At 37.1% G+C, this 25,288-nt stretch overlaps 1 protein-coding gene across 2 annotated transcripts in view; it reads left to right on the top strand.

Annotated features, from left to right (window-relative positions):
- The window catches only part of EXT2 (exostosin glycosyltransferase 2), a 72,900-nt gene that overhangs the window by 30,636 nt on the left and 16,976 nt on the right, over positions 1–25,288 (top strand). For both annotated transcript variants that reach the window (XM_041460035.1, XM_041460034.1), the window contains 3 exons: positions 2,778–2,909; positions 11,757–11,946; positions 24,324–24,490. In XM_041460035.1, coding sequence (XP_041315969.1) covers positions 2,778–2,909; positions 11,757–11,946; positions 24,324–24,490 — 489 coding nt within the window. The remainder of the gene's footprint in view (positions 1–2,777; positions 2,910–11,756; positions 11,947–24,323; positions 24,491–25,288) is intronic.

Genomic DNA, 25,288 nt, shown 5'->3' with positions numbered 1-25,288 from the left:
GTGGAGCAGCAGACACTAGCAACCCATGTTAATCAGTTCTGCTTTATAAAAGCAAACAAGGTGGGGAGGAAGTAATGAGACCCTGAAACATCTGTTTGGGGACTTCAAATCCCCTTAGAAGGTTTTGAGTTTTGCCTTAAAGAAACACAACTCCAAAAATATTACAACCAACTGTGGGAACATTTTATGGCTCTTTACAAAAAATTAATTACATAAATATTAGTCTAGAAAACATAAATTCCCTCTGCCCTCTTCTCCAGATTTGCTTCTGGTATAAAGGTGTTATCTTCCCTGATATTACAAGCATTCTTTAAGCAAAGAGAAACTAGATCAGATATATCCTAGTTTTGCTGAAGGAAGAAAACCATCTTTGATTTTTATGAAGCTAGATAATAATAGATATTACGGTATTAATAAGCAGTCTTAGAACATTGTAGGAATGCTGTCATTTAATGACAATGGAATACATAATCCTCTATTTCACACTGTTAATAGTTACTTAATTGCTTATAAAGTTGTATGTTAAAAGGCTACATAAAACAGTTTCTCCTTCCCACTTAGTGTTGCTTACAGCAATTGTTCTAAACTGTTGTCTATCATGAAAATAAAATTTGGAATCCTTTCTATTTAGCATACTTGAACAGAGAAGTTAGCTGTTGTGGTCTATTTTAATTCTTAACCTGCTTCTGGTTTTCTTTTTAGATAGTTTGCTGTTTTGATAATATATTTTTCTTAAGAAATAGGACATGGGGAAAGAAATACTAACGCTTTTGCTTAGTATGTGGTGTTTGCTTTATTGTCTTTTTATTTATTCTTACCCGTTTATGTAATTCTTCTGCTTTTACACTTGAATGTGGTAGTAATTTTGTTCTGTGTTCTTGGTAATCAGCCTGTTATCCAGCTGTTAAGTCCTATCAGGAGGAGAAATAAGGAGAGGGAAGTGGTTCCATTCTAAACTGAAGTTGGTTTGCACTCTCTCTGGGTGACAAGCCCCAGAGTAGTGTCATTTTGGGCATACCCATCACTCTGCAGTAAAATTTTGAAATAGCCTGAAATAGTCACAGTTACAGCTGTTTGCACAGTAAATGTAGCACTTCAGAGAGCAAGGATCTCTTTCCTAGTTTGCTTTTTAAATTGTAACATGGATTTTGTATATAAATAAATTTTGTAACAAATATTCTGCAGAATCTTTTACAGATTTTTTTTTTTTTCTCGCAGAGTTTTAGGGCTGGTGGTTCAGCAACAAGGCTGTAGTTCTAAACCCCATAGCTTACACTCAGGGTAAAGTACAGGGTAGCATAAACATGAAAATCAGCAAGTCTGTGCTTATAATCATTCCTCTATACTGTTATTTAGTCTAGGAATATCAAAAGGAAGTGTAAATGCAGGAATCACTGTGTGTCTTCTGTTAAAAAGTACTGACCTTCAGAGTTACTTTTGGTTCATCCTAAGATCTGTACCTCCAGTAACTTGGTATTCCTTCAGTAATTAAATAAGGTAAATAATACAGTAACTAGATAAGGTAAATAATATTATTTAGTATTTTCATAGCATGTTATTTAAATTCTCTAGAGCCTTTTTGCTGTTTAAGAATTCTGTATCAAGAGTAAAATAGCATTTGTCCAAATTTGTGTATTGTCTTCAGCTGTATCCTGACTCTGAAAACTTCTAAAGCTTCCAATTAATGACAAAGTGCATTTGTTTTAATTGGTCTACCTCCTAGAAGCAAACACATACTCTTATAGCTGATAATTAACCATAGGGAGATTGCAAATAAAATTAATTTCTGGAAAGTTCAATGTGCTGCTGTTTCCTGAAGAAAAGTAAGGTTGAAAAAAATCATATCTTTTGGGCCAGAACTCTTGAACTACATGGTTTGGTTAAGCGTGTTTCCTTTTGGGTTGGATAGGGACCTACAGGATCATTTGATAGTTCTAGGGATTGAAAAAGTATGTTTATATCTCTTAAAAGAGAGCCAGACAAGTCAGCATTTTCATTTCCAAACCCCTGCTTTTCTTCTGTAATTTCTGTCTTACACAGAAACTGGGACAAGATGAAAACTTGCATGGGATCTTAGTTTTGGAACAACTTATCTGAGAAATTCAGAGCACCTGTGTATAACAATCTCATGCTTCATTTCAGCAGTTTTACACTGTGCTGGAAATTGGCCTGGATTAACGACTGTAATAAATTGACATGTACTTCTGTGTGAAAATCATAATCCTTTACTTGTATAAATAATATTAGGTTTCTTGTAAGCTGTTAGTCTGGTAGGGTTTGTGAATACTGAAATTCTCTGTCTGATTAAGTGTCTCTAATATTGATGTTAAAATGTGATTTTTAAGTTCTAGCTTTCAGGCAGAATGCTTTTATTTGACTATTTAACTGCACTGTGATTTCCTTTGCCTTAGAAAAAATTGAGTATAACAGTAATTTATTTTGTTCTATAGTCAAACAGCTTTTTACATTTTTCAGGATGAAAACATATGATCTAAGTGTGAAAATACTTGATTCCTTCAAATATTTTCATTCTGTTTAATCTCTTGCAAAATAGTGCTGCTGCTTCTTTTTGTTGGCTGTGAGTCCTTTTAAGGGGTGGAGTTGAGTTTGAAGCCTTGAGGCTTTATGGAAATACTCTATCTACAATAAACATGCCTCCTAATTTAATTTCCACCTGACATGTAGACTGTGTGGAACAGATTGTGCATGGCAAGCCAAAATTGGTTATTAAGCGCTGGATCTGTGCAGTGTGAAAATGAATTTTATTCTCTTTACAGGCAAGGTGGTTCTGGGAAGCATATTTTCGATCGATGAAAGCAATTGCTCTCGCTACTCTTCAGATTATCAATGATAGAATTTACCCATATGCTGCCATTTCTTATGAAGAATGGAATGATCCCCCAGCTGTGGTGAGTAAATTTGTTTGATTTACTCATAAAACAAATTGTGGTTTTGGGTTGTTTGGTTTTTTTCCTTGTATAAAAGGTATGTGCTATGAAACTTGGTAATAATTCTGTGTCTGAATTTGTGTGTATATGGTTTGTGCTGGTAACTTGCACAGATGAAGGTAATATATTTTATGGCAACTGGCAAAATAACTAGCAGTTTGTTTTATGTCCCGGCACTAAGATGAGAACTTTTAACTTTTGCTATTGCACACATTAAATTGCTTCCTTGTTTGTATATTTATTTATTTCTTTTTCCTTGATGCACATACACACATACATTTTTCTTTATTTCTATTTAATTCAGGGAGAGTTTGAAGCACTGCATAGATTTGGACACAGTCTATATGATGCAAGGAAAATAGTGGAAATTCTGAAGATCTCAAAAAATCTGCAGGGATCATTCATATAATTCTGTTGAAATAGCTAATTATTCTTATGCCTACAATTTTCTCTATGTTATTTCTTAGCAATTTCTCTTACACAGAAACTGATGATCAAAGTTCTACTGGATTTTTTTTTGCCTGTTCTTGGTTTAATTTAAAGTTTCACTGGTTGAACTCACTTCTGTTAAGAAAAAGTGCAGTATTAATTAACCTCCTGCACCAAGCAGCTGGTTCTGATTTTTTACTATATAAAAGCCTGTAGATGGTTTTCACTCATAATCAGTTAATTTTCTCTGTGTCAAAATATAAAAAATAGTTTTGTTTTACTAATAAAACCAAACTTGTTAACTGTCTTGCTTTATGATAGTGTAGAGAAAGAAAGCTGGGTAGGAGTACTGGGTAGGAGTAAAGCGGGTTTTACTTTAAACTCTTCAGACCCATGGAGTGTGAACAGTTGCTGATGAAGAGTCAGAAGCTCATTGCTGTGCTTCAGAAGTTCTGTTTCCATTGCTGAGCCAAAGGCATTAATAATCTCCTCTTCTCGGGGAGGAAATGTGGCCCTGGTCAGTATTTAAGGAAGAAATTAATCTGCACAAGCGTGCACTCCACAAGAAGGGAATTGGAATATCTTAACACCTTTACAATTATGGTAGCAGAGCCAAGCACCTTTAAACACGCTTAGTGAAATGAAGAAAATGCTCTAAGGATTACTCAGTCTTTAAAAGGAACTTAAAAACATCTCCTGGATTTTCTCCTATACGTTTTTTTTTTAATGCACTAGTCAGAGTTTCGAAGTTGTCTGCTTGCTAAGCAGTAATAATCTGCTTGAGCCTGTGTCTCATCTAGGTCCTGCCTAATATCCACTCTTAGCACTGTTACAATTTCTAGTCAGCCTGGATGAAACATTATAGTCCGAAAGACTTAAATATGTACATTTGAGGTAGCAGAAAATGGCAACTGTATCCTTTAACTTTGATGAGAAGGCAAAGTAACTAATGTCCTTTTTGTTTACAAGAAAATTGCTGTATTCTTCTCTAAATAAACTCCTTGACTGAATCTTTTAAAGACAATTAGTGCAGGTGAGTCTCGGGACTAGGATATAGCTAATTGTTAAAACAAGTACCTGTGAGTTAACATTAATACCACAGTGAAAATTGTGAGTAATTGTCATAAATTCTTATGTTACTGGCCAGAACTAACCTCCAGAACTTGCCATGTGTATTCTGCCTTCAAGCTCAGCTGAATGCAGCCAGTTCCTTTAGCTCTGCTTGTTGTTCCATGTGGTGTTGTGGTCAGTAGGGATTAAGTGCAATGCTCTTCTGAACTCTTTTGTTTCCGTTGTGTGGTTTCAGTAGGAAAACAAAGGTGCAGAAAATGTGTAGAAGATGTAGGCACGTTAACAAGAGGTGCAGAGGTGCAGTCATTGTTTTAAGGGCTTACTGAAATTAGCCCTTAAATTAATTAATTTCTAGTAATTAGAAATTACTTTAATTAGTACAAGGTGGTTCATATAGCTGAGATTGCTGTGCTATGAATAGTGAGATTTTGAAAATGAGAGCACAGACTTGCCTGTGGAACATCTATACAGGAAAATGCCAGCTTTAAGGGATTTGTGAATTTACTTGGTAGGACAATTTTACCTATCTAACAGAAAGAACAGCTGCTGTGCAAGATCATTATGCAGAGAAGGATACTTAGAAAGAACTCTTGGCCATGGTTTCTTACCTGCCCTCTTCTTTGGTTTAAGGTGGGGGGTTTTTTGTGTGTGCTTATAGTGATTGATTTTGCTTAGTAGGTTACAGAATCCTGGGAAGTAAGAGAAAAAGTGTGGTAAAATGTCCTGGTTACTAATTGTTGGGCTGTTCAATTGTTACAACTGCTTCAGGTGTTAGACAAAGCAGTTATAGCCATTATTTCTACTTTGACAATTAGAATGGCTTGTAACTCTCCAAGGTGCACATTACACGTTGCATTTTGTTGAAGTATTGTAGCTTCATGTGTTTGCTTCCAGAATTAGATTCCTACCCAAAGAAGCAATCCTGCACTCTTCTACCGTTGGGTCACAGTTTCCTCTTTCATGTGCAGCCTTTTTTTTGATATTTCTATTTCACTTGTCGTGAATTAGCCAAAATAATGTTCCTTATATAAAACTTAGCAGGCAAGAGAAAAAAAGAAAGAGTGGGGGTGTGGGCAAGGGAGGGACTGGGTGGCTTGAAGGCTGCTTTTCTTGGCATTTGTTTGACTTATATTGGCTCAAAATATTAGTAAGACTGTTGTCTGAGTATCTTCACCTGAGTGTTGATCCAGCAGTGGTACAGGAGGGTGTTTTTCCAGGAGGGAGTATACAGAAGTAAGTATGCAGGGAGTATGCAGAAGATAAGTGCATACACAGTTAACTCCATGCTTAGTGCATTGCACAGGGGAAGTGATCCAAGCAGTTTTATGTGTTTTTTGTGGGTTGACTGAAGACTGTTGGCCTTTCTCAAGCAAAAAAAAAAGTAATAAAGTGGATTATTTTTCTACTTATTCACTGTCCTATTGAGGAAATGGAAGACTAGTAGCATATAACATGCTAATATGTTACGGAATAATATTTTGAATAAAAATGCATTATGACATATTTCCTCCTTTTAATGAAGAGGAGCAAATTATACTTTTGGGGCCTGAAATTCATTGCTGGACTACTTGAGACCTTTATGTCTCAGACAGTCTTTTGATGCAGGCATGGAAGTTTAATATCTTGTATTTTTTGGCCCAACAATTATCCATTAGGCAGAGGCAATCAGTTACGTCCAAGTAAGCCAGAAAATGAGTGATTCTTTGGTGTGCATTCTGATGGGTACCAGTTTGGGCTGGATTAGAAAGAATGACTTGGGCTTGAGATGTGATCTGTTACCTTCAATTAAGTACTTTGTTATGCTCTAATAGAGGAAAATTACTTCCTCACTTATGCTTCATTGTAGATTGTTTAAATTCTCCTCTTTGCCTTATACCTCATTAATATGTATGGTTTCTGAAAAATGAGTAAGACAGTTTTTTTTCAGAATTCTTCAGCTGCTTTTGTTGAAATTCTTTCAAGCCTGTTTATAATGTAGACCTATGAAACATTAGATGGTTTTTTTTTGTCAGGGGCTGCTTTTGAGCTCTGACCTTGGATGATACAGACCAGAGCTTAATAATCACTTGAGAATATCAGTATGTGAACAATAAACATACCAGATTTCATTTCTTCCAGTGAGGCAGAAAACAGCACCATCATTTGGTGTAAGCTAAAATAGCAGAATTGTCTTAGTGCCCAGAATGCCATTCATTTAGCAAAGCCTAATACATAAGAATACTTTGTGGGTCCTGCTGGTTACTAGGAACTTGACACTTATTAAAAAATTAAACTATTCCTAACTTCTTTGACTAATATTTTATAGTCCCCAGTCTACAGATAATGCTATTGTTATAACTGTGCTTTCCTCCTAGTACCATTTGTCTTCTCCAAAATATTAAGCAAATATTAGCATACGCTTTTTTATCTACCTGTAAATGAGAACAAGCTAGCACTTTTCTGGGCAGTGCATATCTGGTATTTTTTTTCATTGGACAATATTAGATTTCTGTGTCTGTTGTATTTTCCAGCTACTTGTGTGATGGTTTCAATCAGCTGGATCACATCTTGCTTTATTTATTATATTAGAAGACAGGTTTTTTTAAAATATTAAATAAATTTCAGTTTATTGATTTTTTTTTTGATGTTGGTATTATGGACATATATATGGGTTGAATATCCCACATGTATTCAGATGGAAACATTGGTATTTTTATGTGAGTGTGAAACATGATTTAACAGTTGGTTCTTTAATTTACCTGCCCAGAGTTAGGATACTTTTCTTACACAGTGGATTATTCTCCTCTAGATAGAAGTTTCTGTCTGTCTTGTGACTAATTTTTTATGTGAGGAGGGTTTAAGATCTTCATTAAAACATGAAATGATGGCCACTGCATCTTCGTTTGTAATTCTATTGAGTGTAAGCACTTTGGTTGGCTCTGGACAAGTAGGGAGGGTTAATTCCTTTGGGTTTGCCCTGTGACCACTTGAGGATGGGAAGCATGATGAAATACTTTCTCAAAGTATTGAATAGAAACTTACCATAAATAATTGGAGAAAAATAGAATAAATCAAGGCTTTTTTTTGGTCTGGTAATTCATAATTGAAACCATGTTGAGGTTAGATTGATTTTAAGAACAACCCAGCTGAAAAAGCCTTAATCACAGTGGCAGGGGATATATCTCTGTTTTGCTTAGATGTATAGGACTGCTCAGCTACTAAGTTCAGCACACTGCTGTCCTTACCTCTGCGTTTTTAAAAGACAGTGAATTGTTGTTCAGACCATGTGGTTTCAGTAATAGATAGTTTACAACAAGCAGGCTAAGTGTTGAAAATAAAATAGATGGGAATGCTAACTGTCTTGTTCATGGGAGCAGTGAAATTTTATTTTTCTTAAGTGCTGTTGCTGAGTTTTCCCACTAAATGATACCTGGGAAATTCTTGATTCTTATTTGATACGGAACATCTTACACAGCCTTGTTTTCCCAGAGACCATTCTGTGATGTAGTTTATAATGTGTCTACTGTACCTTTCTTCAAGTCTCTTTCAATAGTGAACAACCAGTTAAGAAGTTTTGGGACAGGACCGAGTCTTCATTACCTCTGATGCTTTACCAGTATCTTTGAGGCTCCATAGAACTTAAATATTGAGATTGTCCATTTCTCAGTCCAGTTGTGTGTGTTCATTGATGTCGTGAAGCTCCCACCTATCTCCCTTCTGCACCCTGCTAAGAAAGGTCTGTTATAAACTTCCCTGTTAAGTTGAACCTGAAGACTCTACATCAAATCCAGCCTGAAGCCTCCCACATAATGAGAATTCAGTTCCCTTGATGCATCATCCTTAATGTATTTATTTTTCCTAAAGTAACATCAAGTTGTTTTTGATGACCAAAAGGGAGGAAAACATTTGATTGAGCTATAGTAAAAGAAGGTGCCTTGTTTCTAAGGCATTATCACACATGCACACTTGAAGAAAGCAAGCACAGGACAGCTGCAGCAGTCTGAATCTTATGCATATACAGAACCATTCCTGACTTCTCCCCTCTTCCAGCTTCAGGCTATTCCCAAGCTCTCACTGTCACTCAAATTCCAGTACTTTGGATTTTCATATGAACTGCAAAGAGCTGTCAGACAACTGAGACTGTGAGACTTAAGTGACATGAAATTACTCTTAGGAAACTAACATTTCAATTTGATCCTTTTTGCCCATAAAAATGATTCACAGCAAGTAACCTATTAATCTTGGATTAATTATCCTGGCTCTTCTAATGATATTAGCTGGGAGGGTGATAGTGAAGGGCTGTCTTATCTATAGCTGAGTGTCAGCACTTTGTCAAAGAAAGGTGATGGATGATCAATCTACTGTTGCTGTTTTTCTCCTCTCTGAGAGTGAAAGTTCCTGTGAATTTCCGTCAAGAATGTTAATAAAGATGGGAATAGAGCAAATGTGCCTTCATCACTTGGTTGCTTGAGCAGTGACTGGGAGAACCCATCCCTATGTCATTAGCCATTTCATGCTTTGCTGCCATAATGGAGATTTAATTAGCTTGCTGTTGTATTAATTGCCTGTATGGTTTGCTTTTCTCAAGCAGAAATCTGGAAGACTTTAGCAAATTATGGACGCTTGAATTTGCCTGATTTCCTGCAGAAAGTGGGGTCAATAGGTCTCAGACTGTAGACACACTCTTCAGGCAGGCAGCAGGGGGTTGGCTCTTAATGGCACTTGAGAGATGCTTAATTGCCTTTTTGAAATGTTTTTCTCAAATGAGAGGCATGGTTCTCCCATCCATTAGTGTGTGTCTACAGGCTTTTCCCTCCCGCCATCATCCTTTAGTATGTGCAGAAGCAAAGCCTACTTTAAAGTTGCCTTATTTTCCTAAGTTATGAACAGCAGGGGAGAATTCTCATGCCTTTCTGAAAGTAGTAGAAGTTGGGATTTAAGGAATGTACCTAAAGCGTAAGTTTATAAGAGAAGTTCATGACCAGTTTAGGTACGTATGCATGTGCTTGCACACATGTGCATATTTCTTTCTGTAAGTAACTAAAATAGTCTTAGATTATGGAAAAGGAATAATTCTTTTCAAAATATATTAGAGCAAGCAGTTTGTTAGGAAGTGCTGTGGACAGAGAGAAAATGTGTCTAGAAAAACTTCAAATGGGAGCCATCAATCTAGGTAAGCAATTCTCACCCGTAAATAATAAATAGAACATTGTCTGCAGATGGCTCTACCAGTTATTTCTTCTTGTAGGACAGAAACATAATATTTTCTTGACAGTCTGATTATGATGTTAAACCTCTGTTTCAAGTATTAATGAAAAGAGGTTTCTGAGAGTTGTGTTAAGAAGCTGCTTGACATTACTGGGGTCATTCAGATAATAACAGTCTTGGGTTGGGGGTTGTGTGGAAACAAGTCTGTAGTAATGCTTTAATAAGTTGGACTGTGCTCTGGTAACATTTAGATTGTGATTTGCTGTAGGAATTATTGAAGCTACAGCAAAATCAGAGGGCTGTCCCCATCTGCCACTAGTCATCTTGTACAACTAGCAAAGTATGTACAAAAGCTTTAATTTTAGAAAATATAATAATCTGAAAGCAGATTTTTCTCTGCACATATCAGTTGCTGAAGTAATGGATGTATATTTTCTGAATTACTGAGTGTGCTTTCACAGGTAGCCATGTCCCTTTCAAGAACCAAAGTTCCATATTGTACTGTTACTGTTTCTACATTATCCTATTATTCCTCTTGGGTAAAAACTAGAACTTTGTGTTTTCCATTAGGATCCTCACAAACAATTTAAGATGAATGCTGCTTTTACCAGGCCTGATAAAGTGTGTGTAGCTGAAGGCCAGTCTGTCTTTTCAAAACATCCTACTCCTACTGACTGGTCCTTGCCTGGAACATACTCTTAGACCATCCTGGAAGAAAGAGTGTGCCAATGCTCTGCTTAACTTTTCTGCCTCACATATTTATCCCCTCTTCAGTTTTGATTTGTTCATAGAAGGAAATCATATTCACATCATATTTTTTTCTCCTTTACCAAAATGTTGTGATGTGAACAGTAAACAGGCTCTTTATCCTCCTCATCCTTGAAGTCATTGTAGTTAGAGATGTCTAACCATTAAACACTAGGAATGTGATTGTTGGGTGTATAAAGTTAACCAAAGACTAAATAGAGGAACAGAAAATTTTAAAGTTTACTTCCTACAAATATGACCTTGTAACTCTGAGTCTGTAAAACTTGCTTTACTCCTGATACAAGCAGGCCTATGGTATGAGTTTTGCTGCAGAATTTCACAGTATTTCTGTAAACTGCTGGCAGTTGCTAACCTCTTATGAGTCTTCATAGTTTTTATGGGCTAGGATTCAAAACTTCCTTGCAAAACAGCATCACTCAGTTTCTGCTTTCCCAACTCCCCTTTTCACCTTGTCCCAAAGGGTTTGGTTTTTCCCTTTGCTTCTCTGTCCGACTCCTGCTTGGAACGTCAGTTGGAATGGAAAATTTGAGACTAAAATGCTGGTGTTTTCATTCTTGTCAAATGGTCCCTTCACTGCTTCCTCCCCCATGTTCTCAGCTCCAAAGGGGGCTGGCACATTCAATGGGAATGTGGTTGTCTGTCTTGTCTCTTGCCATCTGGGCTGGCTTCCCTATGCTGTGTATTGAAGTAAGAGCTTTAAAGTCTTAAAAGGGATGCCCTAGTTAAAATTCACAAGGAGCAGATAACTCTGAAATTCATCTTTGTATCTCATGTCTTTTAAATTTTTTTTTTTAATGTAATAGGTGGGATTTTTCCACCATTGACCAAACTTTGTGGAAGCTTGTACGTTGCTCCTCTTTGCACCTGTTTTTTCCCTTTTTGCTTGGGTGCACATTTTATGCCAAGTCTATGTTCCTTGGTTTTTGTTGTTGTTAACACTTTTTCACTCTGAAATTGTAGTGCTGATTAAGTTTCTTTTTGTTTATTGAGTCCTGACTATAAATATAAATGTCTTGAAATAATGATTAGTAAATGAGTATTGAACCATGCTAGCTGGGCTCAATTCACCTTGGTTTTCCTTCTCCACAAATCTGTCTGCCTCTTCCACTTTAGTTTTTACCTTAATCACTATCTGGTTGCAACATTACTGCTAGACATAAATGAAAATTGAAATAAGAAAGAGATTGGAATAAAGGTTTTGAGAAATTGCCAGAGTCAGAATTGGAGAGTCAGCCTGCCTGATCTGAGCAAATTACAAATCTGATGTTTAGGGCCTGGCTATACGAATTAGTCCCTACTGTGATAATTTACCTTAAACATAATCCTTTGCTGTTTTCTTGTTTTCCTTCACAGAAATGGAGCAGTGTGAGCAACCCACTCTTCCTTCCACTGATCCCACCTCAGTCCCAAGGTTTCACAGCCGTGGTTCTGACCTATGACCGAGTGGAGAGCCTTTTCCGAGTTATCACGGAGGTGTCGAAAGTGCCCAGTCTATCCAAATTGTTGGTAGTCTGGAACAACCAGAATAAGAATCCACCAGAAGGTAAAAACCCGTGGGAGGGGTGGTGGAGGAAGGTGAAACTGGGCATAGCATGTCTATTGACACCTGTTAGAGAACGACCTCTCTTCTACATAATTTATATTCAAGAAGTCTTTAATGGCTCTTTCAAAATAATCAGTTTAGATTTTTTGTGACAAAGTGTTTGAAAGTGAAATAAGAGAAGCCAAAGCAGATAACAAGAACAAAAGCATACCAGTGGTTGTGCTGCTAACTTCTGAATCAAAAGTTATAAATACAGTATTGCAGAAACATTTCTGTCCTTAACATTTTTGGAGGGAGTAGTAAGGAGAAGCCTATTTTTGACCTGTCAGTACTTGCTTTTATTTCTTTGTAGACAGACTTTCATCACAGGGTATATACTGCTGCTACATGACTGTTTCTAGAGCAAATGTGGTTCAAAGCAGCAAAGTAGTTTGAATGCTTGGAGCTATAAAATAAGTGAATATTTTGATGGATTGGTGAAATGAAAATTTGGGACATTTCAGGTGTCCAGAATGGAGTCTCCATACTTCTAGAATATCTTGTGAAAATGCTAATGCTTGCCCAGTAAGACAATACATAAGTGTCTGCTTTAAAATATTTCTCTTTCCAACACATATGGTATACTGTGCTGCTCTTTGTATTATGTGAGTGAGTCTGGTGTCATCTGCATGGTTTTAAAAGTGTTTTTTATTATGTGGTTATTTTAAAATGAGGACTCATTCACAGGCATTTTCCCAAGTTATTTATATGTGTAGATTTTTGGAACGAGGTTTGGTTTCAAAGGTATATTAATTACTCCAGTGTGAATTCAGTGCTGTAAATCTCTCAATTATTTCATTTTCAGTAGCTGTGGTGTGCTTTGCCATCCTGGCATAATGCTGTACTGTATCCCCTTGTGCCAGGACCTCAGTCTCAGTCTGCCCAGTCCTCACAGCTTGCTGCCTACCTTTTCAAACCAATGATCCCTATCCCATGGGTTTCTGTCTCCTTCTATGCAATGTCATTGTACACTCCATGGGCTGCTCTGTGTCCAACAAACTCCCTTTTTTCCCATCCCCAGGCTGCCTGCCTCATGAGACCATGCTGCTCCTAATCTGGTCCTCAGCTGGAAACACGTCCTGACATTAGTGAATGCCGTTAGGAAATCAGCATAGAATAAATGGGAGGTCTTGCCCCATGTAAGGGAAGCTGGCTAGGCTTGGCCTTTGGTAATCCTCTCCAGTGCTAGACAGACTCTCCAACACTGCTCATTTTATTTCAACTGTTCCCTAGGGTGACTTTCTTCAAGGTCTGACCACCAGTACTAAAATCCTGAGCATTGTGCTGGGCAAGTAAAGCCTCCTCATTCTGGATTAAATACTGCAGCTATAGTAGCTGTATATGAGCCTGGTTCCTATGTGCTGTACTTATGGATCTGTCATTCTCATCTGAAAATGTGGTGATTTTGTGGGAAAAGAAATGTTTCCTTCTAGGAATATGTGTGCCAAAAAAAAAAAAAAAAAAAAAAAAAATCTGTATTCTTCTGTCTTCTGTAGCGAAAAAAAAAAAAAAAAAAAAAAAAAAAAAAAAAAAAAAAAAAAAATCCGTATTCTTCTGTCTTCTGTAGCGCATTCTGTTGTTAGGACTCCTCACTTTATAATTCTTTTTCCAGAGGCTTCAACTGCTGTTCTGTTCTACTCTTCAAGGTTAGTTATTCTGCATAGCAGCAAGATACAATGTAGAAATTAATCCCTGAGCACTTGTCTAATTTACCATCTCCTAAGAGCTTCTTAGAGCCCAGCTATTGCTGCCATTCACTTGGCTCATTTGCCATTTTGGCAACTTGCTGCAGTTTGAAGCAGAGTAACTTTATTGCTTGCTTTTAAAAGTGTTCTTTATTACTTCTGGGCTAAATACCTCAAGTTTAGTAATATTTTAAATGTTTTGCAGCCCTTTAGAGTAAAAATTGTTGTGTATAAATTGGTAGCAACAGGAATTTCTGCAGTGAGCAGTTATTTTCTAAAGGCAAAAAAGCATAGTGATATATGCAGTTATGTGATCACTGAACCCAAATGAATTGTTTCCACATTTCCTTCAAGTGACTCTGAGGTACAGGAGAGTTGAAGCAAGAAGATCTTTAAAATGACCTTTTATTTTTAATCATCGTATTAATCTTGAAAATCCAAGTGTGTTTAATTCTTTTCTGCCTCTACTACCCCTAAGTCATAAACTAGGTAAAAAAAAGCCCAACCTGTAGGCTTAAAATCGTGGACTTCAGAGCACAGTTGAAAGCATAAGCAGTTTTGTCCTTGCATTAGCCTAAGCATTGCATTGAAGCGAATAACTATTTGTTTGTAGTGTCCCTTGTCCCTTTATTGCTGTTACAGTCATTGTAATCTCTTGGCCCATGGCTAGAGAGAGGTCAGTTTGATTAAATGAACTTGTTTTATTCCAGATCCATGCAGGACATTCCACTTGGCTCTTCAGCCAGTCTCTCGTTCAGTCTGTCTATTAGTGATCCTAATCCTCAGACTTCAAAGCTTCTGCTGTTTATAGCCTGTTAAAGCCAGGAAGTTTCTGATGGATTAGAACGAGGAATGAGTTTGAAGTTTGTAATGTGCACCACTGTCACTGATAAAGTCTAGTTTATTACCCTACAGTAGTATCTGCACTTTTATGGCTATTCATTTTTAATTGGTTGTAGTAAAGCAGAGGTGCTTAACCTTCTAGAGCATCAAGTGCTTTATTTCTTGGTCTTTTCCACATAAGGGACATGTTTCAGTACAGAAGCAGAACTTGGCTTTTGTCATTGCAGCTCTTCATGTCTTTGTTTTGTTTTGCATGGGTGAGTGGGAGGGCTGGGTGAAGAACATCCAAATTGCCATCCTTAGTGAGTATGTGTGCGAAATTGAGAATTGGGCTTAGGTTTTCTGGGATGCAGCTGGCCAAGTGCCACACAAGTGACATGTGGCCTTTCCTTTCTTTCCTCCGTCAACACCACAAAATTATTATAACTGAAAATATCATTATTATCAAAACAATATGCGAAGCATTTGCAATAGTGTCTTTATGTAATGACGCTCACGACTTAGGAGAAAAACAAAATGAAAATTAAATACCCTAAAAATTGCACAAAATGTAAGATCATGGAGTCACAGGTGGTCACTGCCATCAGTAGTGCTGAGCATCCCAGCTAAGAGGCTGTAGCTGATTTCAACTGCTGTGCAGTGGTAACAAGTGTGGGGGGTGTGCAAGGTGTCTGGAAATGAACTCTTTTCAAACCTAAACCTCTCAGGCAGATGCAGCTCTGATACAACAGAAATTTTCTGTTATGTTGGCTGATAAAAAGGTAAGCAGGTAAGACGGCAATGGATTAATTAAGCACTTGACTGGAAAGTTTTCAACCAAATAGTGTGTAAAAATATAAAATTGGAGAATTACATGTGTGTACATGGGTTAGATATCAGTAGTAATTTTAAGATTGTTTTTTCCTTAGCCTTAAGAGTTTGTAAGGATCATTTTTTTAACTTAATGTCTGAGAGTTATCTGTGGAAGTCTGAACTCATGGTTCTGTGTTTTCTTTAGAATCAGTAAAAAGAAACAAGATGAATCTATGAGAAACACAGATGTCTTGTGCAAAGACAAAAAGTTTGAAGTTTACACAATGTTTTTGATGGTAAAAATATAGACTCTTAAATGTGAAATAGCAGAAAGAAAATATCGCATACAGTGATGATTCTACTCTGGAACCTTAAAACATTATAGAATCAGCTTGTTATCTTAAGTACTCAATGAGTTTAGGGACATGATCTCTGCTCTGTGTCTTTGGCTGAGTTTTGCTTGTTTTCTGTGCCATGCATTGTATGCAAGAAGCCCATCAATGCAGCAGTAATGACAGTAGGCCCATAACTGTGTGTATAACATTAATAAAAATAGTAAAAGCCTTGAAATATTACAGGAAAAAAATCAGCTTTTTCCTCCTCACTCTGGATCAATTAAAATAAACATTGTGGTCTAAGTGCCTGCTTCTGGGAATATTTTGTAGAAATCATGATTTTTTTCCATCAGGCAAATATTTTTTTTCATTTCATTTGTGTTTTTCTAAATTGCTAGTTCTGAAATTCAAGAAAATAGTCTGTGATAGAAATTTCCACCACCCTTTGTTTCAGACAAGTGAAGAAACCACTTTGTCTACCACATAAATCATATTACAATGTATAAATTCATTACTGTTAGGAAATATGCAACAAGCTACAAATCATGTGTGGTAGATTGATTCCATAAGTTGTTTTATAAAAATGAAAAGTGTATTTTAAGGAATGTGTATTTTTTGTTTAGTTGTGGATCCTGAAGCTAAGTTGCTATAAACTTCTTATGGTGCTACTGAAATAATAATCTTTGTATTTCTATTTAATGCTGTTAATGGACAGCATTGATATAAACTGTTGGGGCTAATGAAAGTGAGTATCCCTTGGATTGCTGTCCCTTAAGAAAGTGTTATCTTAAAAAAAAATTAATAAAAACAGCTTCAGTGACAGGTCTGGTTTTTTTTTCCATACTGTGCCTTTGGTAGTCAGCACTGGTAGGAATGGTTTTTTAAACTTCTCTCTAAGTTTTGAATTAATTTGGCTTCTTGATGATGGACTTAATGCCATTTTCCTTGATTAGCTAGAGAACTAATTCATGGTGATTTTAGTTTTCCATAAGGCATATTACAAACATTTTGCAATATTACTTCCTAGGAAATCTGGAAATTTAGCCTATCAAACCCATCTTAACAAACTGGGCCCTTGTGTCCTAAAACCAAATGTTCTGTTTTGTTATATACAAGAGGAATTCTGTGGAACAATATAAACACATTAATGTGGGTAGAAACCACTTGTTTTGAACTCTGAACAGATTTTTTCTCTCAGCCATAATGGAAGGAATTCTGATAATAAGTAGATGTAATATGCCTGATGTTGTTTCTGACAGTTTTTTTAAACTTCAGACTCCAGCTAAATTCTGCCATTCATTATTAGAAACAGAAAAAGTATTAATTAGGTTTCATTAGCAATGTTCAATTAGCTGCATTCATGCAAACTACTATAGACCAGCTAGAAAAAGCATCAGATGAGAGCTTGTACAGAAGTTCAGGTATGAGAATTGAGTATGCTCTATGGGATTCTGTGCAACTGCAGGTACCAACAGAGCGTGTTTAGACATGCTTTCTGCCAGTTTTTTGTCAGTCTTTGTTTACCTTGCAAAACTTCTGGAAAAAATTTTTCCTTTTTATATTTCCAAATGGACTCCATAGAAGTTTTGGGAAGTTAGAGCATTATATGGCTTAATATTCTGGACCCAGATTATCACTAGTCATGAGATATTCTTAGTTGTTGTTATTGAGGCAGTAAAACAGAGAAAGAATGTTTGTACAAATGGCTTTTTATGAGTCATCAAAATGCTGTGATTTTAGCCAATAAGTGGATTTTAGAAAATTTGTCATATTGGTTTTAATACTGACAAGCATTCAGTTCTTGCTGTCAGGAGTGTATTCTGTATTTCCAGCTCCTCATTATCCTTACCTGCTGCTTCCAATTGCAAATGCAACAAGCCATCTGCATTCAAGTATTACTTGCTATTTTTTGAACTTGATACTACTTAGAAGTGGTGTGCCAAGAATATTGGTTAGCTCTGTACAGCTGCTGTACTGATTCCCATTTACCCTACGCTGAGTGTTGAAACTGGGAATGGATGATTAGCACGCAGAGAAAGTAATTCCCTTTGTAAATACACTTCTGTCTGCTGACAAAATCAACAATAATGTTTGTGCTGCAAAAGGACTTCTTGAGATGTTATTAGCTTCCCAGTTTCTCAGAAGCAAAGATACAGAGAAAGGTGCTATTTAACAACACGATGGTGTGTCCTGGTTCCAGCTGGGAGAGGGTTAATTTTTGCAGGCTGTACCACCCTACTATTCTGTACTACCTCACTCACTTCGAGGGAAAGGGAGTCTCTTCTAAGGAGAAAGGCTTCCTTCTGGTAGGAAAAACTTGGTGGAAGGAGCTGTCTGATATTGTCTATTGTTGGGTTTTTTTCCATGTGAATAGTTTATTTTCTTGTACCCTGTTGTTAGTATGTTGCCACTACTGCTCATTTTATCTCACTGCTGTTTGCAGTAAGTTGTTTTTACCTCAACTTGTGATCTTTGCCTTTTGTGCCTCCAATTCTCCTCCTCTCCATCCTCCTGCAGCAGGCAGGGGAAAGGGAAAGAGTGAGAGAGAGCAAGAGAGGTGTGTGGTTTGGAGAGTCTTGGTGGGGCACTGAACTGGGGAGTACCATTCCCAAACCATGGCACAGTGCCATTTCTCTTTGAAAAGAAATAATACATTCCATGGAAATATTGTGCTCTATTATTTTTAATGATCCCCCTTTTATGTATGGTGTAACAGTTCATTCAGTACTGAGGAACAGGGCTAGATTACAGACTAAGAAATCATTTTTTATATATGAACAGTGTGCAATTTCAGTTACATTTTCATTACAAACATCTGATCACAAGCCTAGGGAGGTGTGGAAAGTGAGAGACGTTTTTTGTGTGAGAGGGTATTCCTTTAGGTTATAATGAAGTTGCCTCTTTCTCATGACTGTCCTCCCTTCTCTTATCTACATGTCTCATGTGATTCACTGGCAGTTGTAGCTGAGAAACACATAATTAGAGGATGGGATGTTTTGCTTCTCTTTTATATGTGAGTGTTTTAATTGGGAATGTAACTATGACACCTTTTTATCCTACAGTTTAAATCATCTTGAAATCATGGTTAAACATTTTGCTGTGAGATTTGGACTTGCAGGACTTAATGGTGGAATTGTGGGCTGGCCAGTATCACAGCCATGTGTGCGTTGTTGGGGTCTGTAAGCCTATTAGAAGAGGGAGCTGCACTGGGCAAAGTGGGGAAACTGGTGATTTTGTGTTTGGAGGACCACACACTGTTTTCTATGGGCTTCTCCAGCAATCAGTGCATCAGTAGTCCTAAATAGCACATAATTCCAATCGTGACCTGAGTCATTACCAGAGAGCAAGTATAAGTGTTATTCACTCTCCTCTCGTGATTATTTCAGTATGACACACAATAGGAGGTGCCTGTCATTCTCTTCATAATCCTTACATACATACATAGACTTGTATTCACTTCAGAGAGCTTTATTTCCATAATTTGCTTCAGTTTTCTGCTGCATCACAGAGTCTTCACTTATTTTTTTAAAAGTAAGAGTCGTCCCCAGTCCAAATGTGAATTTTTACTTTTGCACACCTAAAGGATCTTGTGCCATGATGTATGATCCTTAAGCTTCTTTTGTGTTTGCCATACTCTATTAAAGGTCTGTCTTACTGTAAGAATAAAGTCTGTGCTTTTACCTTGGTTATAACAAAATCTTGTAAACTGAGAATTTCCTCCATATATGTTTTGCTAGTGCTGAAGTTTCTCAGAACTTTCCAAGCAGTATCTGAAAATTCAAAGTCTGATACTACAGAAGTGGCAAACCTTGTTTCTGACTGCTCTTTAAATACAAATACTTTTCTTTTGTGGTCCTTTAAAATAAATATAGGCAATTTTAACCTTCCTGATGGATTCTAAAACTTTGACTTCTGAAGTGACTATTGTCTTTTTTATATATGTATTTCTTTTGGACTTCCTGTGGCAGAGCTGATTTGTAATACTTGGATCTCTCAGTGGAGCCTGCTGTCCTTTATGATAGTCAATTTTGCCTGGGTTGCCAGTTGTTACCCAGGTGTCATTGTGTCATAACAGCTCCCATGTTCTTCCATCTCTGCAGAGGCAGCAAGCTCCAGTATCAAGTCAGCCTTGAGGCAGCAAGTAGCCTTGTGCATTTTGCATGCTGCAAATGCACCCTAATGTCTTATTCAAAGTTTCTCCAAAATGCTTATATTTTCTTTTCATTAATCTAAGGCTAAATTCAGAAACTTTATATTATGTTTCTCAAAGCACAAATATTTGACAGTAACATACCCATTGCTGAGAACTGGTCATTTTGAGAGACTTTCTGAGGCCTTAGTAAATCATGTGGATTTAAGAGGATTTGCTGACATCTGAGATGTGTGCTGATTATAATTAGATTACATCTTCATTTTTCATACACTTTTCATTACTTTTTCTACTATAACCATTTTTTATGCAAGTGGCATGTCTGTTAGTAAGCTATCAAATAGTTGATTTTTCAGAAGAGCTGGAAGTTTAATGCTTATATGCATGCTTGTTTTTCCAAATTATTATTTTTCGATCCTAGTGATTTTTCAGTTTCCATTTCTGTTTCAATATATTCCTGCACTTTGTTGCAATTTGGTTGTCATTTTTTTCAAAATGTAGCAGACATAAAAAGAAGAAAAGGCTGAATAAAAGAATGCTTAACATGTATCAAATGTAAACTTTGATGCTACCTATAAATAAAAATTTACAAATGCATGCATACCTGTGGCTATTCTGATTGCAACTGAAACACCTGTAACAGTATTTTTGGGACCTATCAGGCTGCTTAAAGTTATTTTATACCAATTCTGGGGTTACATTTGGATAATTGTAGACTATTATCTAAAGGTCTTTAAGAAGCTTGCAAACATTACAGAGTGTAGTCTTTATGAGGCAATGACATCTGTCTTTGTGAGGTACCTATAAGTGTCTGTTACCATTTATTAAATGGCACTTGCACATTATATGGTAAGGCAGTGAGTGAAATCAAGAGTACTAATTTGCAATAAACAGTTCCAGTCATTTAATGTTACTGCCTCCTAAGGTTGCAAAGACTAGGAAGCTGAAAATTTTGCAATTTCAGTGGTCTCCTACTGGAATCAGCATTTCAGATTATGATTCATGCAGGTCTTTTGAAGACCTTACGATGCTGAGAATAAAATGAGCTCATAGTGCTATAAATGGAATCATTGCTCCATTTCTGTAGTGGCCCCAAGGAGCTTGCTGTATCTCCCCAGCTGGTGGCTGACTGTGACTCCCTTGGAGTCCATCAGTAATGGGATTGAATCCTCCCAGCTGACTACTGCTCAATATCACAAGCCACTCAGATGTGCTAGGGCTAATGCCTTATGCCTTCTAGTAGAAGGACAAGGGGTGAGTAAAACAGGACAAGAATGTGCATACATGTCCAATAAAGGCCATGGTCTACAAGACCACACAGATAAAAGTAGATTTTACAGACACGTTTTCAACCTTACAGGAAAATCCTTGGGGCAGGAAACAAAATACTGAATACAAATTTTGACAGTAAATATCAGTCTGTGTTTCCTCTTTTTTTAAATTTTTTCTTTTTTTTTTTTTTTTTTTTTTTCAGCCACCCATGCCTGCCAATCCTCCTTGCTAAAATACAGCTCCAAGAAAAACTGACTTTTGAAGACTTTCTGTGGTTTGGAAATACTGCTTTATTTTCCCTTGTGAAGTAGTGTTCAGACTCTGGTGTCTTTTAGCAATGTGCAGATTTGAGGGTTGTGTGAGCTGTTAAGTGTGAGAGGCCCAGTGGCAATGGGGATGGACACATCTTGCTGGGAGCAAATTTTACTTGTACATGTGGGAATGAAGCAGCTTCTCCTCTTCTCTGGTACTGTCTTCCTAGTGCAACAGACTGACAGTGGAAGGAGTGCAGAACTGTCTTGGAGGCAGACCTGATTCAAGGTTTTAATGGAAGTGTGTGCACATAATTGTATCCCATTCTTTTTGGTGTTGTCTGTCAGCCAGCATTCTTCAGATCCTTCTGCCGAGAATAATTCCAGAATATGATCATATGTTATTGTTTAAGAACTTAAACCATTTTCTTTGGTTAGAACTTCTCTTAGTTTTGTCCTTACAGTGGCTTTTTTTCATTGACACCTGTTTAACTTCCACTTTTCATGCCCAAAACACAGAAACAAGAATCTTATTTTCTTACGCTCTTTTCTGAATGTCTGTATTTGCTCCCCATGTCCTAGTAGTTTTATTCAAACTTCCTATTCTTATCCTGGTGGCAGTCAACAATCTTACTGTTCATGGAATTTGAGGCAGAAGGTGCATTAAGACCATCTGGGTTGACCTGTGTGTCATAAGTCACCACATTGCCTTTCTTTTCAGTCCAGTGACTTCAAACTTGACTGCATCTTCTATAATAATACCCAGTCTTGTTGAAAGACAAGATGTACAGAACCAACTGCTGTCCTTTTAAACTTTTGCCAGAGGTTAACCACTGTTACTATTAAAAATGTCTGCCTTATTTATACTTTGAATTTGCCTGGCTTTAGATTCCAGTCATTGTTTTTTGTTATGTCTTTCTCCAGTTTGTTGAAGATGCATGTCATTTTTCTTATTGTGTAGGTGCCTGTACGTGTTAAGCAAATCTACTTTTAGTTCCTTCTTTTAATAAACTAAACAGATTGATCTCCACATTCTACCAAAAGGCATTTTCTTCTGACGTCAAATAACTCATGATTCTTTCTACATCATTTTCAGTGTTTTAACATGGTTGAAAATATAAAAACACCAGAATGAAACATTATTTTAGCACCTGCCTGTGTCTGCATACAGGTAAAATTGTCCTGCCCTCAGCCCCGATTTCTTACTACATACCCATCTATATATACAAAAATTGTATTAATCCGTTCTGCCACAGCAGCATGCTGAGAATTAATACCTATTCTGTCCCTTTAATCCTTTTCAGAAGTGGCTTTTAGGGAAAAAGTTGCCGTGATCCCAGTGTTTAACTGTGTCTCCAGTATGTTGGTGTGTTTTTTGTTCAAATGCACATAGTTTACTAAGCAGTCCAGTTGTATAGAGTTTAGTAAGCTCTGTATGACTCTATTGTGATCACTGTTTTTCATGTCTCCAGGCTTTGTGTCACTTGCAAATTGCACTGGAAGTTTATATGTATTTCAGACATGAAAATTCCAGTGCCTTCAGGCGCAGTAAATTCCACTTAGCACAGAATCAGAGAATGGCTAAGCTTGGAAAGGACTTCTGGAGATCAGCTGTCCAACCCCCCTCTCAAGCAGGAACATCTCCAGATGGCTTTCAATATTTTCAAGAGCAAAATTTGACTACATCATCGGGCAACCTGTGTTAGTGCTCACTCTGAAAAAGTCTCTCCTGATGTTTGGAGGGAACCTCCAGTGTTTCAGTTTGTACCTTTGCCTCTGGTCCTTTCACTGGCCACCAGAGAAGGCAGCCTAGTTCTCTCTTCTTTGCACCTTCCCTTCAGGTGTTTGTACATATTGGTGAGACCTTCCTTGAGCCTTCTCTAGGCTAAATAGCCACAGCACTCTCAGCCTTTCTTTGTAGAGGAGATGCTCCAGTGCCATCATTACCTTCATGGTTCTTTCCTGAACTCTCTCCAGTTTGCCCATGTCTCTCTTGCTTTTAACTAAAATACATTTTCATTAATAATTGCTTTTGGGATGCATCATACTGTAATAATGACTACTGTTAACCTTTGTGCATGAAACTGTGCATGCTTATATGCATTTAGAATGAATGTTTAATATTCAGCCCTTCCTTCCATTTCCTTTATCTTGGTGCTCTACATTTACACCTATAGTTATTCTTTTGTAGGAATACAATAAGGTTTTGAAATTTTTGAATATATGCAGAAGCTGTTAATGTGACACTTAAGGTGCTACATGTTAAACACATAGGAAAAAATGAAAATTAATGCCATGGTAGAGTAAATTTGATCCAGTTTTGTATCTCTGTGGGGTTTTGTTTCTATTTAAGTTCTCATTTGACTTGTGAATTTTAATGTTTGTGTACTCCAGTGCTCTATTCTACTTGGAAGAATGCTGTAGGGCACAAGTTGGAATCCATTTGTATTTATCTAGTTTTAAATTATCACTGTAACTTAGGACTTTGAAGATGAAAGAAATTGCTGAGACACAGAATCTACTCCTTAGCAATAGTCAATAGTGCTAAACATTTAATTGATATAATTTTTTTTGTTTTGCTCAGCCCTTGATAGAACTAACATTCTTGATCAAATTCTTTATGGCCCTAGACATGCAGTCAGTAATTGTAGACTGCTGCTTCAAATTATTTTAGTTGCAGTTGAGTGAAGTATCTTTCCATGCTGTGCGTCCTAAACCAGTATGTATTATCCCTACACTTACTCTGTGAGTGTTGCAAGTTGCTGGTTTGGGCAAACTATCCTCTGTGTAGCTGCCCATGAAGCTCTTTTTTGCAAGATACAGAGGGAAATGTGGCTGAACTTCCGTCTCTTGCCTTCATTGCTCTCGTGTTTGCCCAACTGAAACTGCTGTAAATTCACCACTAAGAAGCGTTTGTTTAGATGCGAAGAAGAGTAAAAAGCAGCTAAGATGGATATGCAGATTCAGAAGTATAACATTGAATTCTATTTCTTTTAACTTTTCTCTCTAGATTCCCTCTGGCCAAAGATTCGTGTTCCCCTGAAAGTTGTTAGGACTGCAGAAAACAAACTTAGCAACCGCTTCTTTCCTTATGATGAGATTGAAACGGAAGCAGTGCTGGCTATTGATGATGATATCATTATGCTAACCTCAGATGAACTCCAGTTTGGCTATGAGGTAAGAGAATTGGTTTTTCCCTGTCTCCTAGGCCATCCACTTCAACATTGTATATAAAGTGGAGGAAGCACTGCGCAGTGTGTTGAGTCAGATTATTGCATCTCTCTTTACTATAATAGTTCAGTGCTGACTGAAACAGTTTTTCAGATAGTAATTTCTTTATTGAAAAACCTGCCAGCTAAGAGGTTTTCAGTAACTGGCACAGGAGTGCCAAGAGACTCCAGAAAATGTTGTAGTGGAATAAGTGTAGGGGAAGCGGTCTGAAGACTGAGCTGCATTCTTCTTAACTTCAGATAAATCAGAAATGCTAGCCAAGGGAACATGTCTTGATGGGCAAAACGAGTTTCAGAGATTAAGTACTGGGAGCAGAGGAGACCTCTTGGGGACATGCCGAAGTAAGGTGGAGTGCAGTGAAAGGAAGAACTGAAGAATTTCAAGGAGGGGACACACGGATCATGTGCTTGAAATGGCAAAGCTTCGACAGCTGCTCTTGTGATGAGGGTATTGACAAAATAGAGCTTGTCCAAATCAGTTAGCCATGGCAGTACAAAGAAGTGACAGTCTTCATAGGTACTTGAATTGTTTGTTAAAAGTACACTTGAAGCAGCAGGGTTGTCTTCCTTCCAAAATTATGTTTTGAATTAGGTAATTTTTTGTCTTCCATTTGTATTTGAGTGTATAACAGGCTATAGTCTAAGCCCACAGTCCATAATCACTACTCTTATATGTGCATATTTAAGACAAAGATGCTGTATTTGTAAACAAATCAGAAACATTACAAAACGTAATACCATATTT

This window comes from Pyrgilauda ruficollis, unplaced genomic scaffold (genome assembly GCF_017590135.1).
Source record: "Pyrgilauda ruficollis isolate IOZ18807 unplaced genomic scaffold, ASM1759013v1 scaffold14, whole genome shotgun sequence".
Classification (NCBI taxonomy): Eukaryota; Metazoa; Chordata; class Aves; order Passeriformes; family Passeridae; genus Pyrgilauda; species Pyrgilauda ruficollis.
Note: the sequence above shows the minus strand (reverse complement) of the source record. Positions and strands in the feature narration are given on the sequence as shown.